The 18,680-nt window shown below is 41.7% G+C and overlaps 1 protein-coding gene across 1 annotated transcript; it reads left to right on the plus strand.

Moving 5' to 3' along the window:
* The first annotated feature begins 1,385 nt into the window (after nucleotides 1-1,385).
* On the plus strand, nucleotides 1,386-14,485 carry LOC141737801 (killer cell lectin-like receptor subfamily F member 1). Its single transcript, XM_074572775.1, has 8 exons — nucleotides 1,386-1,876; nucleotides 3,135-3,433; nucleotides 9,446-9,523; nucleotides 10,669-10,767; nucleotides 11,605-11,745; nucleotides 12,745-12,896; nucleotides 13,607-13,719; nucleotides 14,350-14,485. The coding sequence occupies exons 2-8, from the start codon at nucleotides 3,352-3,354 to the stop codon at nucleotides 14,483-14,485; spliced, it is 801 nt and encodes a 266-aa protein (XP_074428876.1). The 5' UTR covers nucleotides 1,386-1,876; nucleotides 3,135-3,351.
* Nucleotides 14,486-18,680: the final 4,195 nt, after the last annotated feature.

Below are 18,680 nucleotides of genomic sequence, written 5' to 3' on the forward strand. Positions count from 1 at the left end.
AACCCAGATTACAGCTTGTGAAGATGCATTTTGCTATTTGGGTGACTTTTTCCCCCAGGATTATCAAACCAAAAAAGACTGTGACATCTGAGTGTGAAAAGATGATAGTAGGGGAATGACTAGGCTGAAGCAGGCTCTGCTTCTGAAGCATTTATTCTGCAAAATACACCAGTGGACAGCAGCACGTTGTCACAAAAGGCACAATGTTCAGGTTCTGGAGATATTCATGTGATAAAAGTACAGCTGTGACACTGTCTAAACAAACCAGAAGATCTCTGTTTAGCGGAATTTACAAGAAATACCAACAATTTATTTTAAGACACATGGCACATAGTGAAAGAGGCTTGCTTTATAAAATTCAACGTTAGCCTGTTGGCTTGCCTGCAGTATTCTGTTAGATAACATACAAGAAGAGGGTTACGGAGAAGCCAGAAGACAGGAAGCAACGCAATGGGTACAAGTCATGGGTACAGCCCAGAGACTGTGACCAGGCAGAAGGAAAAAATTTCTTCCTTCATGAGAGTGGCGCAGCGCTGCAACAGGTGGCCAGGGAGGCCGTGGGACCGCTGTCCATGGAGATTTCTAAAACCTCCCTGGACAAAGCCGTGAGTGACCTGATTTAGCTGTGGAATCAGCCCTGCTTAGAGCAGGGGTGAGACTAGAGGCCTCCAGAAGTCCTTTCCTCCCCAGATGACTCCATGATCCTGCGATGTGCAGGCTGGGATTGCTGCTTAGCCCTGGAAACCTGACTCCTTGATCTAAGTGGAACTGCCATCCCCAGACACACCGGCAGGAAAGATGGGGCTTTCCACTGTCTTCATGAGCCGTGGGACATTTTGCTAACAAATATTTCTTGGTTCTATGATAGCATTTTCCTATAACAGCCTGGATTTTGTCTTCTGAAAGTGCTGTTGGCACTGATAGATCAGTGGGTCAGACTTGGTGACCCACATCTGGGTATTCATAAATAAAGCCAGAATTTAAAATGAAAACAAAGAAAGTAATGAAAATACTTACAGAGTTAAAATTGTTAACACTAAAGAAAATATTTATCAAATGCAAATTCTATAACAGTGCAATATCTGTTTTAAAAGTAAGAAAAAGTCATGGTTTCCCAGTAGGATAGAAGGAATTCAAGAAAAATGCCTTGCAAAGGCTTCTACTCACCTATTCCTTCTAGAAATTAAAATTCACCTTCCTTTTCATTATCTGTCCTAACCGTGAGCACAGCACATAAACTTCAAATCCAAAATGAGAACTGCTTATGGCTATTTTTTAAGTTTGCTCTGGAAAATAACTGTGTGCATTTGCCATTTTCTTCAGGCAAGAGAGAATCTGCTAGGTCACAAAGGATGTAATTGCCTGGCCTGCACTGCACACTTACTGAGATTGTTCTTGTGTCTGAAAATGTGTTTTTCAGAAGAGGGGAGAGACATGTTCCTTTAAAATAGGAACACTGGGTTTTTTTCCACTAGCTCAAAAAGGCCCTTGCTTACACTGACTATACATGATTACATCTTGATGGTTTTGAATCATTTAGGAGGGTGTGATGTGAGAAAAGACTGCTTCAGTGTATATGCAGTGATGGAAAAAGAGACTGAGAGTTCAAGCAACCCTTTTGGCCTTTTTGCTCTCCTTTATGGACTAACGTTTAAAAAAGAAAACCAAATAAGGAAAGTGGGTTTTGGTTTGGGGTTGGTTTTGGGTGGGTTTTTTTGTTTTTTCTTTTTTGTTTTGTTTTGGTTTTTTATTATTTCCATTTCAGACCTAAATATCCTACTGTAAAGGATGGTTAGAAGTACAGGAGGAAGCAATGGAAACTGATTCAATCAGAGGACAAAAGTTTTGTCTCACCTTAGCACCAGTCATATGGCTGGTACGTAGGTTTCCATGAAACAAACCTTATCAGTATCCAGTTAACAGTATCCACATCTGCATACTGATCACTTTGTGGCTGATGATAGCGCAACAATGATTTAGATATGTTGCATATAGACTGTACCTGAGCGGCACTTCTGAGTAATCTGTTCCATGACTATCAAGGGTTCATTTTTTTCCCTAAACCTTTTTGTTTCTCCACTTAACACTGTTACCGGTGTTTAAAGTAGGAAGGGAAAAGATCAGTAATACAAGATCACAAAAACAAACTTGTTTCATTTTAATCTAGAGTGTTGTAAGCCCCACTGAATGTAACAGAAAAGGTGAATAAGCTATATCACAGAATAGAAACACTATTTTCAGCTGAGCCGTGTAGGTTTGTAGAGCCTATTTGTGTCAAACTCTAAAGGAATTTTCTAAGTGGGAATAAAGCACAAAACCAACAGCCTAGCTCTTAACAGGAAATTTGAGGACTGTGCATGCACAGGACTTTGTATCTGTGTGTTCTGGAATGTATTTTTGGGTTTTAGAAGGGCTTTAAGTTTCAATTCAACTCTGCAGGGCTTTGGGGGTTTTTTTGGGGGTGGTGGTGGTGTTGCTTTTTTTTGTAATTTTTTTTTTTTCCAAAACCACTGTCATCAAAATATCCTGCAGCAAACACATGGGTCATCAACAAGGAGTTAAAGGCAACTCAGGCTTTATGCCTGTGGGGTTGCTGGGTCAAGCAACTTAGGAGCAGCAGCTCTGGTCCTCGTAACTACTGTTACAGTAAAGTATTGAAACATTCTTTTAAAAGGAATTGATCATATTACTTTTAATTTTATTTTGAGTTCAATTTAATGCATCATTTACGTAATCTAAATTCAATTGTTAAACCATTATAGTACTTGTTGGATGCGGTAGGTTATGTTTTTATAGCTCTAACTGTGGTTGCAGTTACATTAGCCCCAAGACATCTTATACTGATATATATCTTGTTCATCTTCCTTTTAGGTGAATAGGCTGTGTAAGATCATGCACACGAGCATAATACATCCACAACACAGATCATGCTGCTTTAGCTATTCTCATGATTCTCACGAGAACCAGCAAAGCTTTTGCATAGGGTACAGGGTACCCTATACAGGACTTGTACAGGGCTTAAGTCCGTTTTTGGGTATTCCTTAGAAACTTTGCTCTGCTTTGGCCAATTTTTTTTTTTTTGGTATAAATAAAAAGATTGTTTTTAAATCTTTATTTTCTCCTGTATTCTGAAGGGCAAGAGATCACACAAGAAGAGACAGAATGATGGCTGAAAATAGGCTTTGAAGCTGTATTGAAAGAAGTAACTTCCTTCCTTTAATCTGTTTCTCAGCCTTCCTCAGAGCCATAGCACGGCATATGTATAGTTCTGGAGGCAGGCAAAGCTAATACAGGATGCAACCCACTGTATTAAACCAGCTCTTTCCATAACTCAGAGGGACTTGCTCATCAATGGCCGGTGATATCACATATGCAGACGTGGCAATGCTACCAAGGGAAAGACCAAACGTTCCTTCTCGGACATCAGTTCCAGGTAAAACATCTAATCATCTCTTGAGTGTACGCTGTTTTCTCTCGTGTGCTCTCTCTCTCTCTCTTTCATTTTTAAGATTGTCACTGGATTATACTAGGAGAATGCTATAAAATGCTGGATGCAGAAGTCATGGGAAGGGTGAAAAGTTGCAGATGGTGGAAGAGATGCTAATGAGGTACAAATCAGCAAAGCTACTCCTAAGTCAGTATCACTATGCAGTAGTGTCTCAGTTCTGGCCCCTTGTTTTAAGTAACAGAATGAGAAATAAAAATAGCTTATTTTTGAACAATAAGCATAATTTTTTTTTTTTTTAATACGAAGAACGTGATCAAAACCCTGTTAGAATATGCTCCACCAAATTACTACCTAGTCCAAAAATCAGATCAATGCATTTTATGATGTCTTCCTGGAAAAGGAGTAGTAAATTAATGAGTAAATCAGAAAAGCAGTGGCAGTCAAAAGTGCAGTCACTGTCACTGGAGGAAGTACTGAAGGACTCCTAAAACCCTCCTGCTCTTCCTTTTTAGTTTTCCAGTAGTGATTTTCCCAGAACTACATTATCAACCTGTGATCACTTCCTATATTTGTAGCAAAATACAAAGGATTAAGTCAATATTCAGGGTAGGCAGATAATTTAAACCAATTGTTTTTAAGAAATAAAATTTCCACTACTTGGAAAAAATGTAATTCATTCATGAAAGCATTTTGTCAAAATTCAGGATCACAGCTAATATGAATGACATCTTCTCACTATGAGCAAATAGGAAATGCTTGTGGTCAGAGTAAGATGATATTTTCATGCTTTCAGGTTCATTAGTAATTAATGCATTTAATTACTTAAGGAAAAAACACTTGTGTAATGAGCATTTTTAGAAGATGTTCTACTTACAATGTAGATTAATACTGATGATGGTGCTCTGACTGCATCTAGTTAAATAATGGAAAAAAATATTTCTCAATATTTTTACAAGAACTGTATCTACAAAATAAAAATGACTTCTCTTTAGTATCTGTCTAACAGAAAATACTACCTTAGACTGTATGTTCATGCATCCCTGGAGGTTGTTTGTACTACTGTAACCTGTACAACACAAAGCTCAAAGGGTTTGCCTAGAATTTTAGCCAGTTTCTGAGGTGATATAATTTATTTGCAAAGGGAGACAGACATAAAATCGTCATTTGAAGACATCCAAAAATGTGTCTTGATCATGCTGTCTAAAGAAAAACCTTGAATTTGAATAGGCCAGGCTTTAATTTCCAATGAAAGTTCTCATTAACATCTAGATGGTTCTTGTGAAACCTTTGTCAAATAGATTTTAGCATTCAATATTTTCTCACATGAAGTTGCTGGCCACAATAATGAAGTAATTTCTCAGTGTCCTTTTGCCTTTAAATCTCTCACTTATAACTTTCCAAAGAACTCTAAATATTTTTGTGGATGTTTTTCTGTTCATTCCCCAGTGTTTCCATCTCCTTTAAAAAATATGGGCGCCAGTATTACTACAAGCCTCAGTTACGCTGTCTCAGTTACACAGAGACAAAAATCTCTTAAATAATCTTTCCTTCACTGTTTTTAACTCCCAGTATCACCCTCCTCCACCCTTGTATCTGGTTATACTCAAACACATTTTGTTTAAGCTTGGACTTACAGGGCTGTCAATATGGCTGTCTTTATTTATTGCTTTGCTAACCTTTCTGTTCTTTTCAGATTTTATTATCGATTACTTTTCTACTTACTTTGACACAAACTGAAAAAACACCAAATAGTATTAAGCAATATTGGACCTCATATCAACATAGAACATGCTAGAAATGTCTCCCTGATGACAATTATTTCTCTGTCTTCATCATTAACATATACTAACATGGGTTTTATTGCTATTAAAATAGACAAGAACTTGAGCTGTATTGTCATGCTTTACAAATTCATATGAACAATTTCAGTTGCTTGTTCCTTCTTTGAAGTTTTAAGGTTCTGACCAAAATTCACACACACGCATCCCATTGGTGAGTCGTCTTGCATTACAAAAAAATCTTCAAAAAGGAGAGAGTCACTTTTACCATAGGAAGAATGGGAGAAAATGTCATTTTTTCAACGGAATTAGTTCTGTAATTTTTAAAAAACTTGGTAGGAAATTCAGGGAAAAATCCTGAAATGTGACGGACATGTTGAGCAATGTTCACGAAACAGAGTTAAGCTCAGTGCAAGTATAGCAATGATTAGCATTAAAGTTCTCCGCTGCATAGTGGACCCTTGCTGAGATGCCCTGCATTTCTCTACAGATAATGGAGGAGAGTCAGGGATCCTAGCACGGTGAGCTGGGAACTGCCCAAAGTAGTGAAAGGATAGAGCAATGACACGAGGTGCTGCTCAGTCTGCCGTTTCTGGGAGTTAGATCCATCCCTGCAAGCTAGAAGGAGCTCTCTACTACGTGGACTGGGCCCAAAGCTGCTTTGGACAGGACAGCTTCCACATGCCAAACACACTTAACAGCATGTCCCACTCTGCACGAAGAGGTTTCAATGCTTCCTCCCATTTGGAGCAGGAATTCTAAGCTGATTCTCAAAGTGAGGGTCTCAGCTCCAAGGTGATGGGATGCTCTGTGGCGAGCATCACAAGCTCTGCCTTTGGCACTGTCTGACTCTGTGACACATTGAAATGTCTGCTGAAGGATGGCTAATGCCCGCATCCCTCCCTTTGCCAGACTTTATGCTGGTCTTGTTCTCGGCCAGGAATGTCTGAAAAAGAAGTAGTTTCAAGACGGGCATGAGGGAAAGCACCGCATGGTTAAAACTCTCACCACGGAGGCGAGTGAGCTGGGTTTAATCACCACTGCAAATGTGGCAGATAAATGCTCCAAGTGGCAGACTCTCACCCTTTAGGCAAGACTTCAAATCACTAGGCTATGGGGAAGTGGAACATGTCCACCTCCTCCTGGCTGCATTTTGTGCAAGCTTCAGACCATTAGATGCAATTTACTGGAGTAGATACTTAGAAATGTGAGTGGGGGGCATAGCTAATTTGCCCTGCTAAAGGATAGCTGCCATCAAGACCTGGTGCATGTGAAAGATAAACATGCAGGGAGCTGAACTTCTGCCAAGGTTCTCTAGTAATTGAGTAGGTGTTTTAAATATGTAAAATTTGGATTTGAGAATGAAAGTCCCTTTACAGATCCAGTGCCCACCTCTTTTTTTTTTTTTTTTTTTTAGATTTTTCTTATCTGCGAGAAAGGGATTTGGTTTGGTCAAATTATGTAGAGTTTCTTGGAGTTCTCTCAAATACTGTTCTTATCTCAAAGTCTACTCAATGTATTTTATGAGGATAAAGAAAAAGATATAAAAATCATGGGTGGCAGAGTTGCAAAAAATGTATAAATTTGCAGTCTGATGGTGAGGAAAGCTCACTCATTGAAAACTACCGGGATAAACTTGATAGACTGGACAAACTGAGTTAAATAGTGTTTAACACAACATCACAATAAAAAATGTCTGCATCTGTAAGTTTAGGAGGCTGCATCCAGAAAAGTGATTGAAATGGATTTGTTGTGATCCTGTTTCAACGGGAAAGTCAATGCCAGGTTGTTACACAATCAGTTAGACTTCAGCTGCCAGTCAGGTGCTCTGGGTTACAAGGAAGAGGTGATTCTTGGATCCTCTAGCAGAGCTTGTTGGGGAGGGGTTAGTAGGTGGTACTGTCTGTGCACATGCTTTGGTGGGCTACCAGGTGCTATTACGGTGCATGTGCTTCAAAACAGATGTTCAAAAGTAGGAAAGCGTTCCAAAAAATACAAGCAAGGATAAATATAGCCTGGAAATCCATTTTCTGATGAAAGACTCAGTTTTTGCTTTCTAGTTTAATCAATAATAATTTGAGAGTCGCCTGATTATGGTTCCTAAATCATTACATACAAGACCTTTCCTCTAGCAGAAAAACAAACCAAGAAGAGTTCAACTCCATTGTCAAAGTAGCCTACAAGTAGTTGTAGGCTGCTATTAGTTCTCCCCTTAGCTTCATGTTCCCCTCCTTAGCCTCTTCGGCCCCTCCAGATCCTGACCAGGTCCACCTTCTGCTGGACCCTCTCCAGCTTCTCCCCATACTCCCTGAACGGGGTTGCCCACATCTGGAGACAGTGTTCCAGGAGTGGCCACAGCAGCAGCAAGTGGAGCAGCACAGGAACTTCCCCTGCTCTGCAGGCCAGGGGGTCTCCCAACGCAGCCCCACTGGTGGCTTGCATGAGCTGAGACTATGAGGGTCCACCATGGGCTCACACTCAAACTGACGTCCAGTTGATTCCGAGAGCCCAGTGGCTGCAAAGCCTGACTCTTTGGAGTGAATGACCTGTCAGAAGCACTCCTTATCTGCACATTCACCAAGTAGAAGCTTCCAGTAAATAGACATGTCTTTCTGCACTTGAAATTTGCATATAGAAATGAAGTGAAATTTCAGTTTTAGTAAGTGAGAGAGATCTCCACCTAGTACCAGGGCTTCTTGTGGCTAAACTAGGTAAGGGTGTGTAAGCATCTGGCAAAATAAAGGTTACGTGATATTTTAAAACCACTTGCTCACTTCTGAGGACTTCACATTTAAATGATCATGCGCCAACGCACACTGTAATAGAAGTAATCCTTTTTTTACATCCTAAATTTGCGCGATAATATTTTTTATTCATACAGCCTGAGACCTATTCTTTAAAGGAATGGACCTTTATTTGAGATACAAAATATTTAGTAATAATATCTGGTTTTCTAAAGTATGTATTTTAGAAGAAGTGTCTCCATTTATAAGGGTAGTCCATTTAAAAGTTTAAAAGTCCTGATGGGTCTTTTCTGAAAAATATTTACATTCTAAGAAGAAAAACTTTTATGAGCATTTCTTTTTGAGAACAGTTACTTATCTATACAGTTAAATATAATTTACAGATTTTTCTGTAGTTCATTGAACTAATAACTTGTAACAAAGCAAACAGCAGGGTGTGTTAGGTCAGGTTCTCTAAAGCACAGAACATCTTACCTGTATAAATAAATCCTATTTGCCAATCAGGTCCTCGATATCTTTCTTACTGTAAAAGCTCTCCACACATCAACAATTCTCCTATCAAATGCTACCTCATTTTAGCCTGATGAGACTCTCTTCTTCTGCCAATTTTTCCCTGATTAGTGAAGTTTTATACAGCACAAATTGCTTACTTCTTTTTAAAAGCCCCAGTGATCACAAACTAAGGCTGTAGCACAGACGCTTATTCTTGATTCGGACTGTTAAAATCTCACAATTTATGGAAAGCAGATTAGCCTACCAAAGGTCCAAATTTCTTCCATAAAACTAGCCAGTAGCTCTACGAAAGACCCAGCTAAAACAAAATTGAAAATATGTTCAGAAAGAATCCATGTGCATCTAGCTCACACTATGCTATTTTAATGTCTTTTTTGGTTTGTTTTGGCAACGTGCATCTGGAAAGGGATGTCTTCAACCACCAGGTCCGTTCTTCTGCTGTTACAGGCATCATGTAATATCCTGGCATAAACATTCACAAGTCAGGAATGCCCCCGAGAATCACCTTGCTGCAGAAGCATTTCTCTGAGTGGCAGTTTTCCTTTTGGGGTCTCCCTGCTCCCGTGAAGTGGTCATGGCTCTGGTGCCCCTGAAGCCCCTATGATACCTCCTGAGATGGCTTAGCAACAAATGGGATGTTTGCTAGGGATAATACCCAGGTCTTACCCATCCTTCGGTCTGTCTGTCTGTCTGCCTCCTGGTCCAGCCACACAGGACCCAAGTAGCTCAGGCAAAGATTATGGAGGAGGCTTTTAGTTACTTCCTGACAGCAGCAGGAAATGATAAGTCATCATCTTGCCTGTTGTTTCTTCGAGAAAGAAAAAAAAAAAAAAGCTGAACTAGCAGCTCTGGGAACGCATGCCCCTTTTTATACAGACTTGCTCTTCTATGTAATTCTTTATTGTTTCTCCACTTAATGGCTTGCACAACCACAAATGTCAGCATTTCCCTACTCATTACAGGAAACACGATCACATACGCTGAGCTGCGCGTGAAGCCAAAACCTGAAGGGAGCAGCAGATCAGAGACTTCCGCTTCGGGTAGTGTGCTATTTTGTTTGGTTGTTGGTTACTAATTATAGATTTAGTCGTTCCTGTTACCCAACAGTAAAACCTGTTATCTCTTAATAAAGAACTGATTTATCATTTCATACGTTTTTTTTCGTTGGGTTCTCAGATCATGCACTTTCCTTGCAAAAATAGTACTGAAAGAGATTTTAAAAACAATTTTTTAAAAACGCCTTTGTGCCCTACATTGAAAATTTAGCAAAGGAAGGTAAAACTCCACATTTTTTTAGGAACCCTCCTGTGAGTGTCTCTGCAGGAGCAGTCACAGGGACACATTTGGCTTCGGAAGTAGCATAATACCCAGGTCTCTATGTGCAGTTAGTGCACTGATGATTGCCACCTTCTCTGTACGGAAGGACACGTGCCAGACGAAGTCAGGCCCACAGAACTCTGTGAGCTGAAAGGGAACATCACAAAATTCTTCTCAGGCAGCCGGTGAATGTGGCAGTTGCTCACCTCACACAGGCAAGGCCAGGGAAACAGCAATTACGAAAGTGCAACTCTGTGGCTTGTGGAAATGGCACCCTGACCCCAAATTTCCTCGGGACCTGCCGCTTCCTGAGTGTTTCACTCTCACGAGCTGATGAATGCCAAATGGCTGGAGAGATGCTTGGTCAGATATACTTCGCTGTGCTGTGGTGTCAGTAAGGGATTTTTTTTTTGCCTTTTCTGTGCATTTCAGGTAAGGTAGCTTTTGGCCGCCTGACACGTACGTTAGCGCAGGAGAGTGTGACCAGAGAGGAGGAACACACCACACCACACCACAGACTGATACTTTCCCTGAACTGCTCTGCAGGATCTTGCAGGGGGTGGGTGGGAGGAGGCAACACTTTAAAAAATTAACTCAAAGGAGAAAGAGAGAATTCTTAATGGAATGATTGACCGAAAATCACTTGCACTATCATCTCACAGAATCATCTTTAGATTTCACTTTCATGTATGCAAAATGGATGCAAATTTTTAATAAGTAAAGTGTCCCCGCATACTTCAAACAGCAGACTGATTTTAGGCAGGTGATTTCTCTGTTGTTTCCACGGAAGAAACTGGCATACGTAAAGGCAGTGTTAATTTTAATAGTGCAAAGGCCTTAAGCCGCTCTTCCTCCTGCCTCCCTCCAGGCTGCCGACACGGGCGCTCAGCCTGGTTCTACGTGGTGCTGGTCCTGGGAGTCCTTGTGTTCGTCCTGCTGGGTGTCATAGCCGCACTAGCCAAGCCATGTGAGTAGATCCTACCATCCTCTTCATCTCTTCGTTGCAGACGCGGTTGAACCTCACAAGCAGAGTGATGCCAAAAGAAAAATTCCCTTAGTGTTACATCAAAGGTGTCAAGTTATACACAAGTACAGGAAAATAAAGGTAGCATTCCAAAGGGAACACTTACTACCTGTCATTTAACATACATAGCACACACGAAGGGGAGCTGCTGCAGTCTACCCTGTTGTCAGTGATGCTGAAAGGCTGTAGAAGCAGATTTCAAACCATTACGACAATCCAAACATTTGACCTTCCTGACTTACAAGTTAAAAGTTGCATCCATGATGCTACTTTGAGACCGTTTCACTTAATTACTTTGTAGGTTTGAACAAATAAAAATCATACTTCCCATCATTTTATTGAATCAGACTTCCCTGGTACTAGTAATATCATAATCCACAGCATGCTCCAGTTATACAAGAACATTTCCAGAGAAGATATTAATTTCCTAAGGGGAAACAATCTTGAAAAACTTCAGAAAAAAACATTTGTCTCCCAACCCCCCCTAAAAATCTCACAAAAATATTGTGCATTCTTTATATATCTATCAAAAATTACAAACTTATTTTCTTTCCCTGTACTGTCAATATTATTCAGCAGCTACACCCTTTGCCAGACAGTTATACTCACTGAGTATGCTCATCACTGAGTGTGCATACCCCTGCAATGTACACACACACACACACACATATCCTCACATTCGCAGTGTAATACTGAATGCAAAGACCCTGTTTGTTGTTAACCATAATTTTTTTTTTTTTTTTTTTTTTGTGTGTGTGTGTGTGTGTATTTGTGTTCAAGTTTTGAAGGACAGAGCAGGAAAATCAGAAAGTTTGTCTCAGTATGGTCTAAACAGCACCGGCAATCACAGTCCTTCAGAGAAGACTGTCTCAGGAGTGCTCCTGAAATGGCTCATGGAGGAACTGTGTGAAGATGGACAGGGTAAGGACGGTTAGTCCTTCCAGAGAATAGAGGAGGTGTTGCGTGCATACTTTTGTTGTCTCTGTTCCCTTTTCTATGACACTCTGCAGTTTATGGGAACTCACTGGCACTACCCGGGGAGCATGGTATTCCCACACAGAAATGATGACAGGATCTAAACTTACATTTCAATTACAATAGTTTTGCTCATCTTTTGGTATAAATAGTTTCCGGTACTTTCTTTATATTACTTCCTGCCAGGAGCTGCTGTCGTAGATCCTCCCCTTGTCCTGGAGAACACTTTCCAGACAATAATTTTTTGCTAGGAATGGGAGGAAATTTAGCTTTCCTATCCTTTTGCGAGGATCAGGCAAAGGAACACCTTCCTGGTCTTTTTATTGTGGACCTATTATTTGTTGGCAAATACTAATGCTTTTCTAAGGACTGATTTTTAATGATGTTACTTTGAAACATTAGAGGAAGCCAAGACAGAAAATGTGGGGGACATTCCTCCCAGATGCTCTGCGTGAAATGGGAAGTAGACCTGGGAATAGCAGTGTTCCCCTAACACAGTTCCTTCTCCAGCTCCATGGACATAGTTTGGACTTCACCTAAATGCCTGTGCTTTCTGATCACATCATGTGTCAAACCCACACAGTCCACATCACGTCACATGGCATATGGCACGGTGTCTCCTCACAAGGGCTGCATGGGGGAGGATGAAAAGTGTCTTTGCGGCACTTTGGGTCCTGCCGGCGCTCTCAACCAGGCAGGTGCACAGGGAGGTGGAGAGCCGATGATGTGCAGTGGGAGTGCATAGCACCATGGCAAAGCAGTGGGAAGCTGAGGAGAGGAGGGGCATTGGAGCCTTCAAACCTCTCCCCACACGCAGCAAACACATGCTTGGGAGTGGGGACTGGCTTCTTTTCGACCAGTCAGGCAGGCACATAACTGGAACAGGCACATGGCAACTGGAACAAGTCACGGTACAAGCTAACAGTTCCCTCTCTATACCCACAGGAACAACATGCGAGCTGTGTCCTCCTGGGTGGCAGTTACACAGAGGGAGATGTTACTACTTCTCTGAGGAGGCTGCGACCTGGGATGACAGCCAGAGAAACTGTCTGGCCAAGAAATCCCAGCTTCTTGAAATTGAAGATGAAATTGAGATGGTAAGTCTTGCAGCAGCCTTAAAACTGTGCTACAGTGCGCCTTAGTCAAATATTTCACCAAGTGAACACGGCCCAGATGTCAGGCATACATGCAGGCAAGCAAGAGACCCATCAGGCGCAGAGCAACTGACTCGCCAGGGACAGGAGCTTGTTTTGAGAGCGTCAACAGAGTAGAGCTGAAGAGGAGAAGCGCACGAGATGCAAGTGTGGAAGCCAGAGTAGTTTTGACTGGGAGGAGGAAATGCTGGGGACTTCTCACCCTTTTCCACTACTTGACTCTGGGAAGAGAGGTCTGATTCAACTGCAAAATGGAAATTCAAACAGCCAACCCCCCCTTCCCATTTTCCTTTGGGAAAATGAATAGCAAGGTACCACCGAATGGCTCTTCTGAGAGGGAGGTCCTCCCTCTGAGACCTCCCCCTGAGGAAAAGGTCTTTTACCTTAAAGACCAGGCTTTGCCACCTGGCACATTAGGGTGAGGAGAATCAATGACGGTTTTTTTTTGACAGCTGACAGGAAGCCAGTCAGCCCGAGCACCAGCTTGAAATGAAACTCTGTGCTGGTCGCATGCATATGGGCTGTTGCAATGGGCTCCTTTGCCACGGCTGGATCCCTGCCCTTGCTCTCCATGTGAGAGACTACATGAAAAGTGACCTGAGCATAGCAGAAAAGCTCTGCTAGTGGGTAACATGCTTCTACTTGTTCCACAGGAATTTATAGACAGTAAAGAGAAAGATACCAAATATATCTGGATTGGTTTGAAGACTCAAGACATTAAGAAAGAATGGAGTTCAGCTGAAGATCCTGGAGTAAAAGAAAACAGGTGATGATTTGTGGGTGGAGGGTGTCTTCGGCAACAGCAATGGTACTCTGCATGGAAATACAACTCTGAATCCAAGATAATTTCCCAAAGCAGAGATCTAGTCCTGCAGCCTCAGGTACCTATTCAGGGTCTATTTCTCAGCCAGTTCCAGGTTAACTGGCTCTTGCCGGGCACTTTTGGAAACAGATTTGTTTTCTGTCTGGAAGACCAACCACAGTCACAGTTCATGTATGTATTAATACACACTTCTCCCACTGAAATCACTGTCAACAAACTCTTTCACTTTACAGACCACGTGTTGACCGCCTCCGTTGAATGTGACGCCTGTCACATCGCATGGGTGCTGGGATCTGTGCAGCCTGAGGGTCCTTCCCCTCCCTCTTGCCGTTACAGCTCAGCATCGTGGCTGCATGCGGTGGTTTTCTCATCCTTCTTACGCTAACATTCCTGAGCACCCGCCCCTCAGCAGCCAGCAGTCTCTGCTGTGGGTGCCCATCCCACCCAGGCATGGCTGTTGAGGAACTGAGGAACTGGGCATCACCCAAACCCCTCACGCAGGATATTATCAATATTTTTACCCAGTACTGAATTTAAAGCTGACAACTCATTGTATTCCTTTTGCTCTCTCAGCAGGATAGCTGTAAAAAGAATTGAGACTGACAAGAACTGCGCTGTTTACAGAAGAAAACACATGATCCAAGCAGATAACTGCCAGACTTTAAAGAAGTGGATCTGTAAGAAGAATGCAACTTTGTTGGTGCTCTGAGACAAATTGTCAGAAAACTGGCAGAGCTTTTTGTCAGAAGACCCATTTACTGATAAAACAGCATATGATGTAAATAATTTTATGAGACGCACAGAAATGTGCATTTCGCTGCTCTGTGCTCCCCTAAGACTTTGTCTGATGCAAACAGTGAACTCAGAAGTTGCCAGGTGCCAGCGTGAAGGTCACGCTGCAGGACTGCAAGTCAGCACGTGTGGATTTGGGGGCATTGAGCCTTCCCACGGAGAGATGCTGGCAGCAGCTGCCTCTAGGAAAGGGCAGGCAAGAAGAGGTACTCATCTGAGGATGAGCACTGTGCACGTGAACCGTGTGATATGCAGGAAAGATGCCATCTGTGGGGGCTGAAGGCTGTGTTGGAGCCCATTGCTGCTGTATATACCCCTCAGGCAGCGGCTGCTGAGCTGAGGCACCTTTTAGTTAGGTTTCAGTATTTTAGTGTTTTCTGAAGGTTGTTGTTTTTGTTTTTTTTTCTTACAGCCTAATTATGACTTACAGAAGCCACTTGAGGGCTGGGAAAAATGCATTTTTTAGACAGTGTTTTATACTTATTCAGAGCTGACCTGCCCAGCTACTACGTATACAGATACCAGACCAGGCACAAAGTGATTCTTAACACTTGTGGTTAATAAGATGATGGCTCCCATCTTCTTCTGATGCTGAACCTTGGGATCTGAAAGAAAGCTCTTAAATAGGGAATGGGCTTGGACTGTAAGACAACATTGCAGTGCAAGAAAATTAAGATGATAGCCTGCCTTTCCGCCTATATTTTGTCCCTTTACATTGCAAATTCTTTAATGTGGAACGATAGTTACTGCCTGGAAGGGATGATCATAGAATCATGGAATCATAGAATGGTCTGAGTTGGAAGGGACCTTTACAGGCCATCTAGTCCACCCCTCTCCCAGTCCCTGCCAAGCAATGAGCAGGGACACCTTCAACTAGGTCAGGTTGCTCAGAGCCCCATCCAGCCTGACCTTGAATGTTTCCTGGAATGGGGCATCTATCACCTCTCTGGGCAAACCTGTTCCAGTGTTTCACCACCCTCATTGTAAAAATTTTCTTCCTTCTATTTAGTCTAAATCTACCCTCTTTTACTTGAAAACCATTACCCCTTGTCCTATCACAACAGGCCCTGCTAAAAAGTTTGTCCCCATCTTTCTTGTAAGCCCCCTTTAAGTACTGATGATGATGAGGTACTAAAGCTAAAGGCTGGTGAAATTAATGCCTGTGGGTGCAGTCAGTAAATACTTCACTTAGGCCGTCAAGTGTCATGGATACATGCCATTTCTGGATCTAGACTACAAAAATGCTAAGAGCAGTCTGACTTAGTGCCTTTATGAGATTCATATATCTGAAAAAAAGGAACAAATATCATGAACTGATTTTTAAGAAATCAGACACATATCGTTTGTCTCAGCTTTTAAAAACACCTAAGTCTAATAAAGGTAATAACTCCTTTATATCTGTATCTAACGTGTCTTTCAATTCAGAGTGACCAATTGCAAGGCAAACGTTTATACCATTGTTGAGATATTTCCAGTGACTTGTGTTGCAACAGTGAGCAAATCAAGTAATGTGTAAACAGGGAAGTTAAAAAAATTACATAGGGAACAATGGAAGTAGAGATGTAATACTAATGTTTTCCTCCTGTTTGCAAATTTCGTACCTCCTCTTGGGTATTGTCAGGGCCCTGCATCCTCTAACAGGCCTTAAGGGTCTTCACCAGCCTCTCCTCCTGAGATTCTCTGGGTCTTCAGCCTCTGTTGGAGCTCTGTCAAAGATGTACCTGCCTCCAGTCCTGTCCCATCTCTTGTATGGGACATCTGAGTCCTACCTACATGACAGGTTGGAGAATTCAACTGGTAACTGAACCAACTTTTTCTTTGAATAAAGTATCAAACACTTTGGATGTGGAAGCCAATATTCAGAAAGCTCAAAAGTTATTCCCCTTTCTAAACTGTGAATCTCTAGTCTTTCATTCTCAGATTGCAGGGCAAAGCAGCTGAGGCACTGTCATACTTACATCCTGCTGTCTTGTAAAGGTGTAAAATCTACTTCTCTGTGCTTACAGGCAGGGTTGCTTAAGTAAACTTCCATGTTACCCACCATAATTCAGTTTCAGGCAGGGTCTTTTCAATTGTTGCTGAAGTTAACTCTACTGTGTTGTGCTTTCCACAATAAGAAGCTGAATTCTTACCTCATTTCATAGAACTACGCAATAATTTATAGCAGAAGGGACTTCAAGGCCCTTTCGGGGCCAGTCAGGGGGAGATTCTAAGTTCCCAGAGTTTTACTATAATTTTATGTACTGTTATGCTAGCCATGTAGCGTTAGCTGTGTTTGGAGATAGAAAAACCAAACCAAACCCCCACCTAACGTTAAAATCCAATGTGCTACTCTAACAAAAAATGCACAGACGGGAATTAAAGTCCTTATTAGCGATGAGAGAGAGAAACATGTCCAACATGGCTTTTGAAATGTAGAGCCTTTAGCTCACCTTTGCTATGAAACACATAATTAAAGGCAGCCGCAGTTTCCCAGGTACGTCGTCTCATACCTGCAGTAGGTCTAGTCATACCTGGCAGTAGGGCCTGGTGCCCCCGTGGCTGTGGTTAATGTCTAGCAACTTGTGATGAGCAACCAACAGATATGCTTGCACATGAGTTTTTGGTGTAAAGTATCGCGGCTTTAGCATGCACATGACTGCAGCTGTGGAACAAAATGCTCGTGAGCAATATGGTAACACCAACAGACTTACACCCCTCCATCTATGGCCACTGCTGGGAAACACCTCACTTAATTATGGACAGGCAGAGACGCCGGGAAGGTAGCAGATGTATCTAAGTGAGAGTTGAAAAGGTGTAGAGATCTTCAGTGGAAAGAGACACCAAGCACGTGCTGCAGTCTGCTGCGTTCCACAAGCACAGCACAACGGCTCTTCAGAAGGACTTTGGGGCCACAGATTAAAAAGTGAACCGTACCTTCTGTGTGGCTGGCTGACTTTCAAACAAAAAACCAACACAGATTTACCCTACAGAATGCAACATCAGCAGCTAAAGACTCATTCGAAAAACTGCTGTTATTCTCACGTTCTGTACCATTGTTATTTCCAGCGACTTGTTTTGCAACAGTGATTAAACAAAAAAAAAAAAATCCCCCAAACTCAGCGCAGCACAGGTGTGGGGACTGGTCTGTTTATTCTAGACAGAGGAGCAAAGGCAAGGAGAGAGTCTGAAATTAATTAGATATATCTCTCTATCTATAGATATAGATATATTCCCCATTGACAAAATGTTCCTTCAGGGTACTTAAAAGCATACCCTTCTCCATGCATTGGAGACAACTGATGAATTGCTGCTTTTATGGCAGATGTTTCTTGAGCCGTGCTGACTGAATTTACCAAGGAAAACTTAAAGTCCTGAGCTGGCTTCTCTCAAATTGGTTGTGGTGTTTAGGTTTTAACAATATTCATGAAACATCTACTATTTGAGTATTCTCGCTCTTACTAATGTAATTAAACGTGTTTTTGCAGGGCCTTACTGAAGCTCTTACCTACATTTTAAGCAGTCACTAAATCTTGAGTAATTCCACTAATTAAAAAAAAAAAAAAAAAAAGCCATTGAAGTGAAGTACTTCATCAAACACCACTCCAAGTAAAGTGAGTTTGCAGCTTGACCCTGCATTTCTTAGCATGACAGACTTTGGATACTAGAGAGGATGCTAACTGCAGCCCTTAAGAGTCAGATTACAAAGAGCTTTCATCGTAACCTACTGTGCTCACAGTTTCTCCAATACCTCTTGAAAGAACCAAAATTTCCCATTTTTGGACTCTATCCATAGATGACACTGATAGAAAAAAACATATAAGCGTGATGTTATTTTGTAGTTAAAGGAAATATTCAGGTGAATCAGCTAATTAAGAAAGGCTAAGACACAACATGGCCTATGAATACTCCTTATCCCTTACAATTTCTACCAAATTTGTGAAATGTACCTCTAGCATGCCCCTAATGCAAATACTTGGAAAACTTTACAAGAGTGAATTGCAGAAAATTCCACGTTTCCCTCCAAAGTTACTGCACAGAGTGTGTTTCACTATGCACATTTCAGCATTTCCACAGAAGTACTTCAGCATTTCAGCTAAATGCTTTTGTTAAGAGTCTGACATATTTTGAAG

This window comes from Larus michahellis, chromosome 1 (genome assembly GCF_964199755.1).
Source record: "Larus michahellis chromosome 1, bLarMic1.1, whole genome shotgun sequence".
Taxonomy (NCBI): domain Eukaryota; kingdom Metazoa; phylum Chordata; class Aves; order Charadriiformes; family Laridae; genus Larus; species Larus michahellis.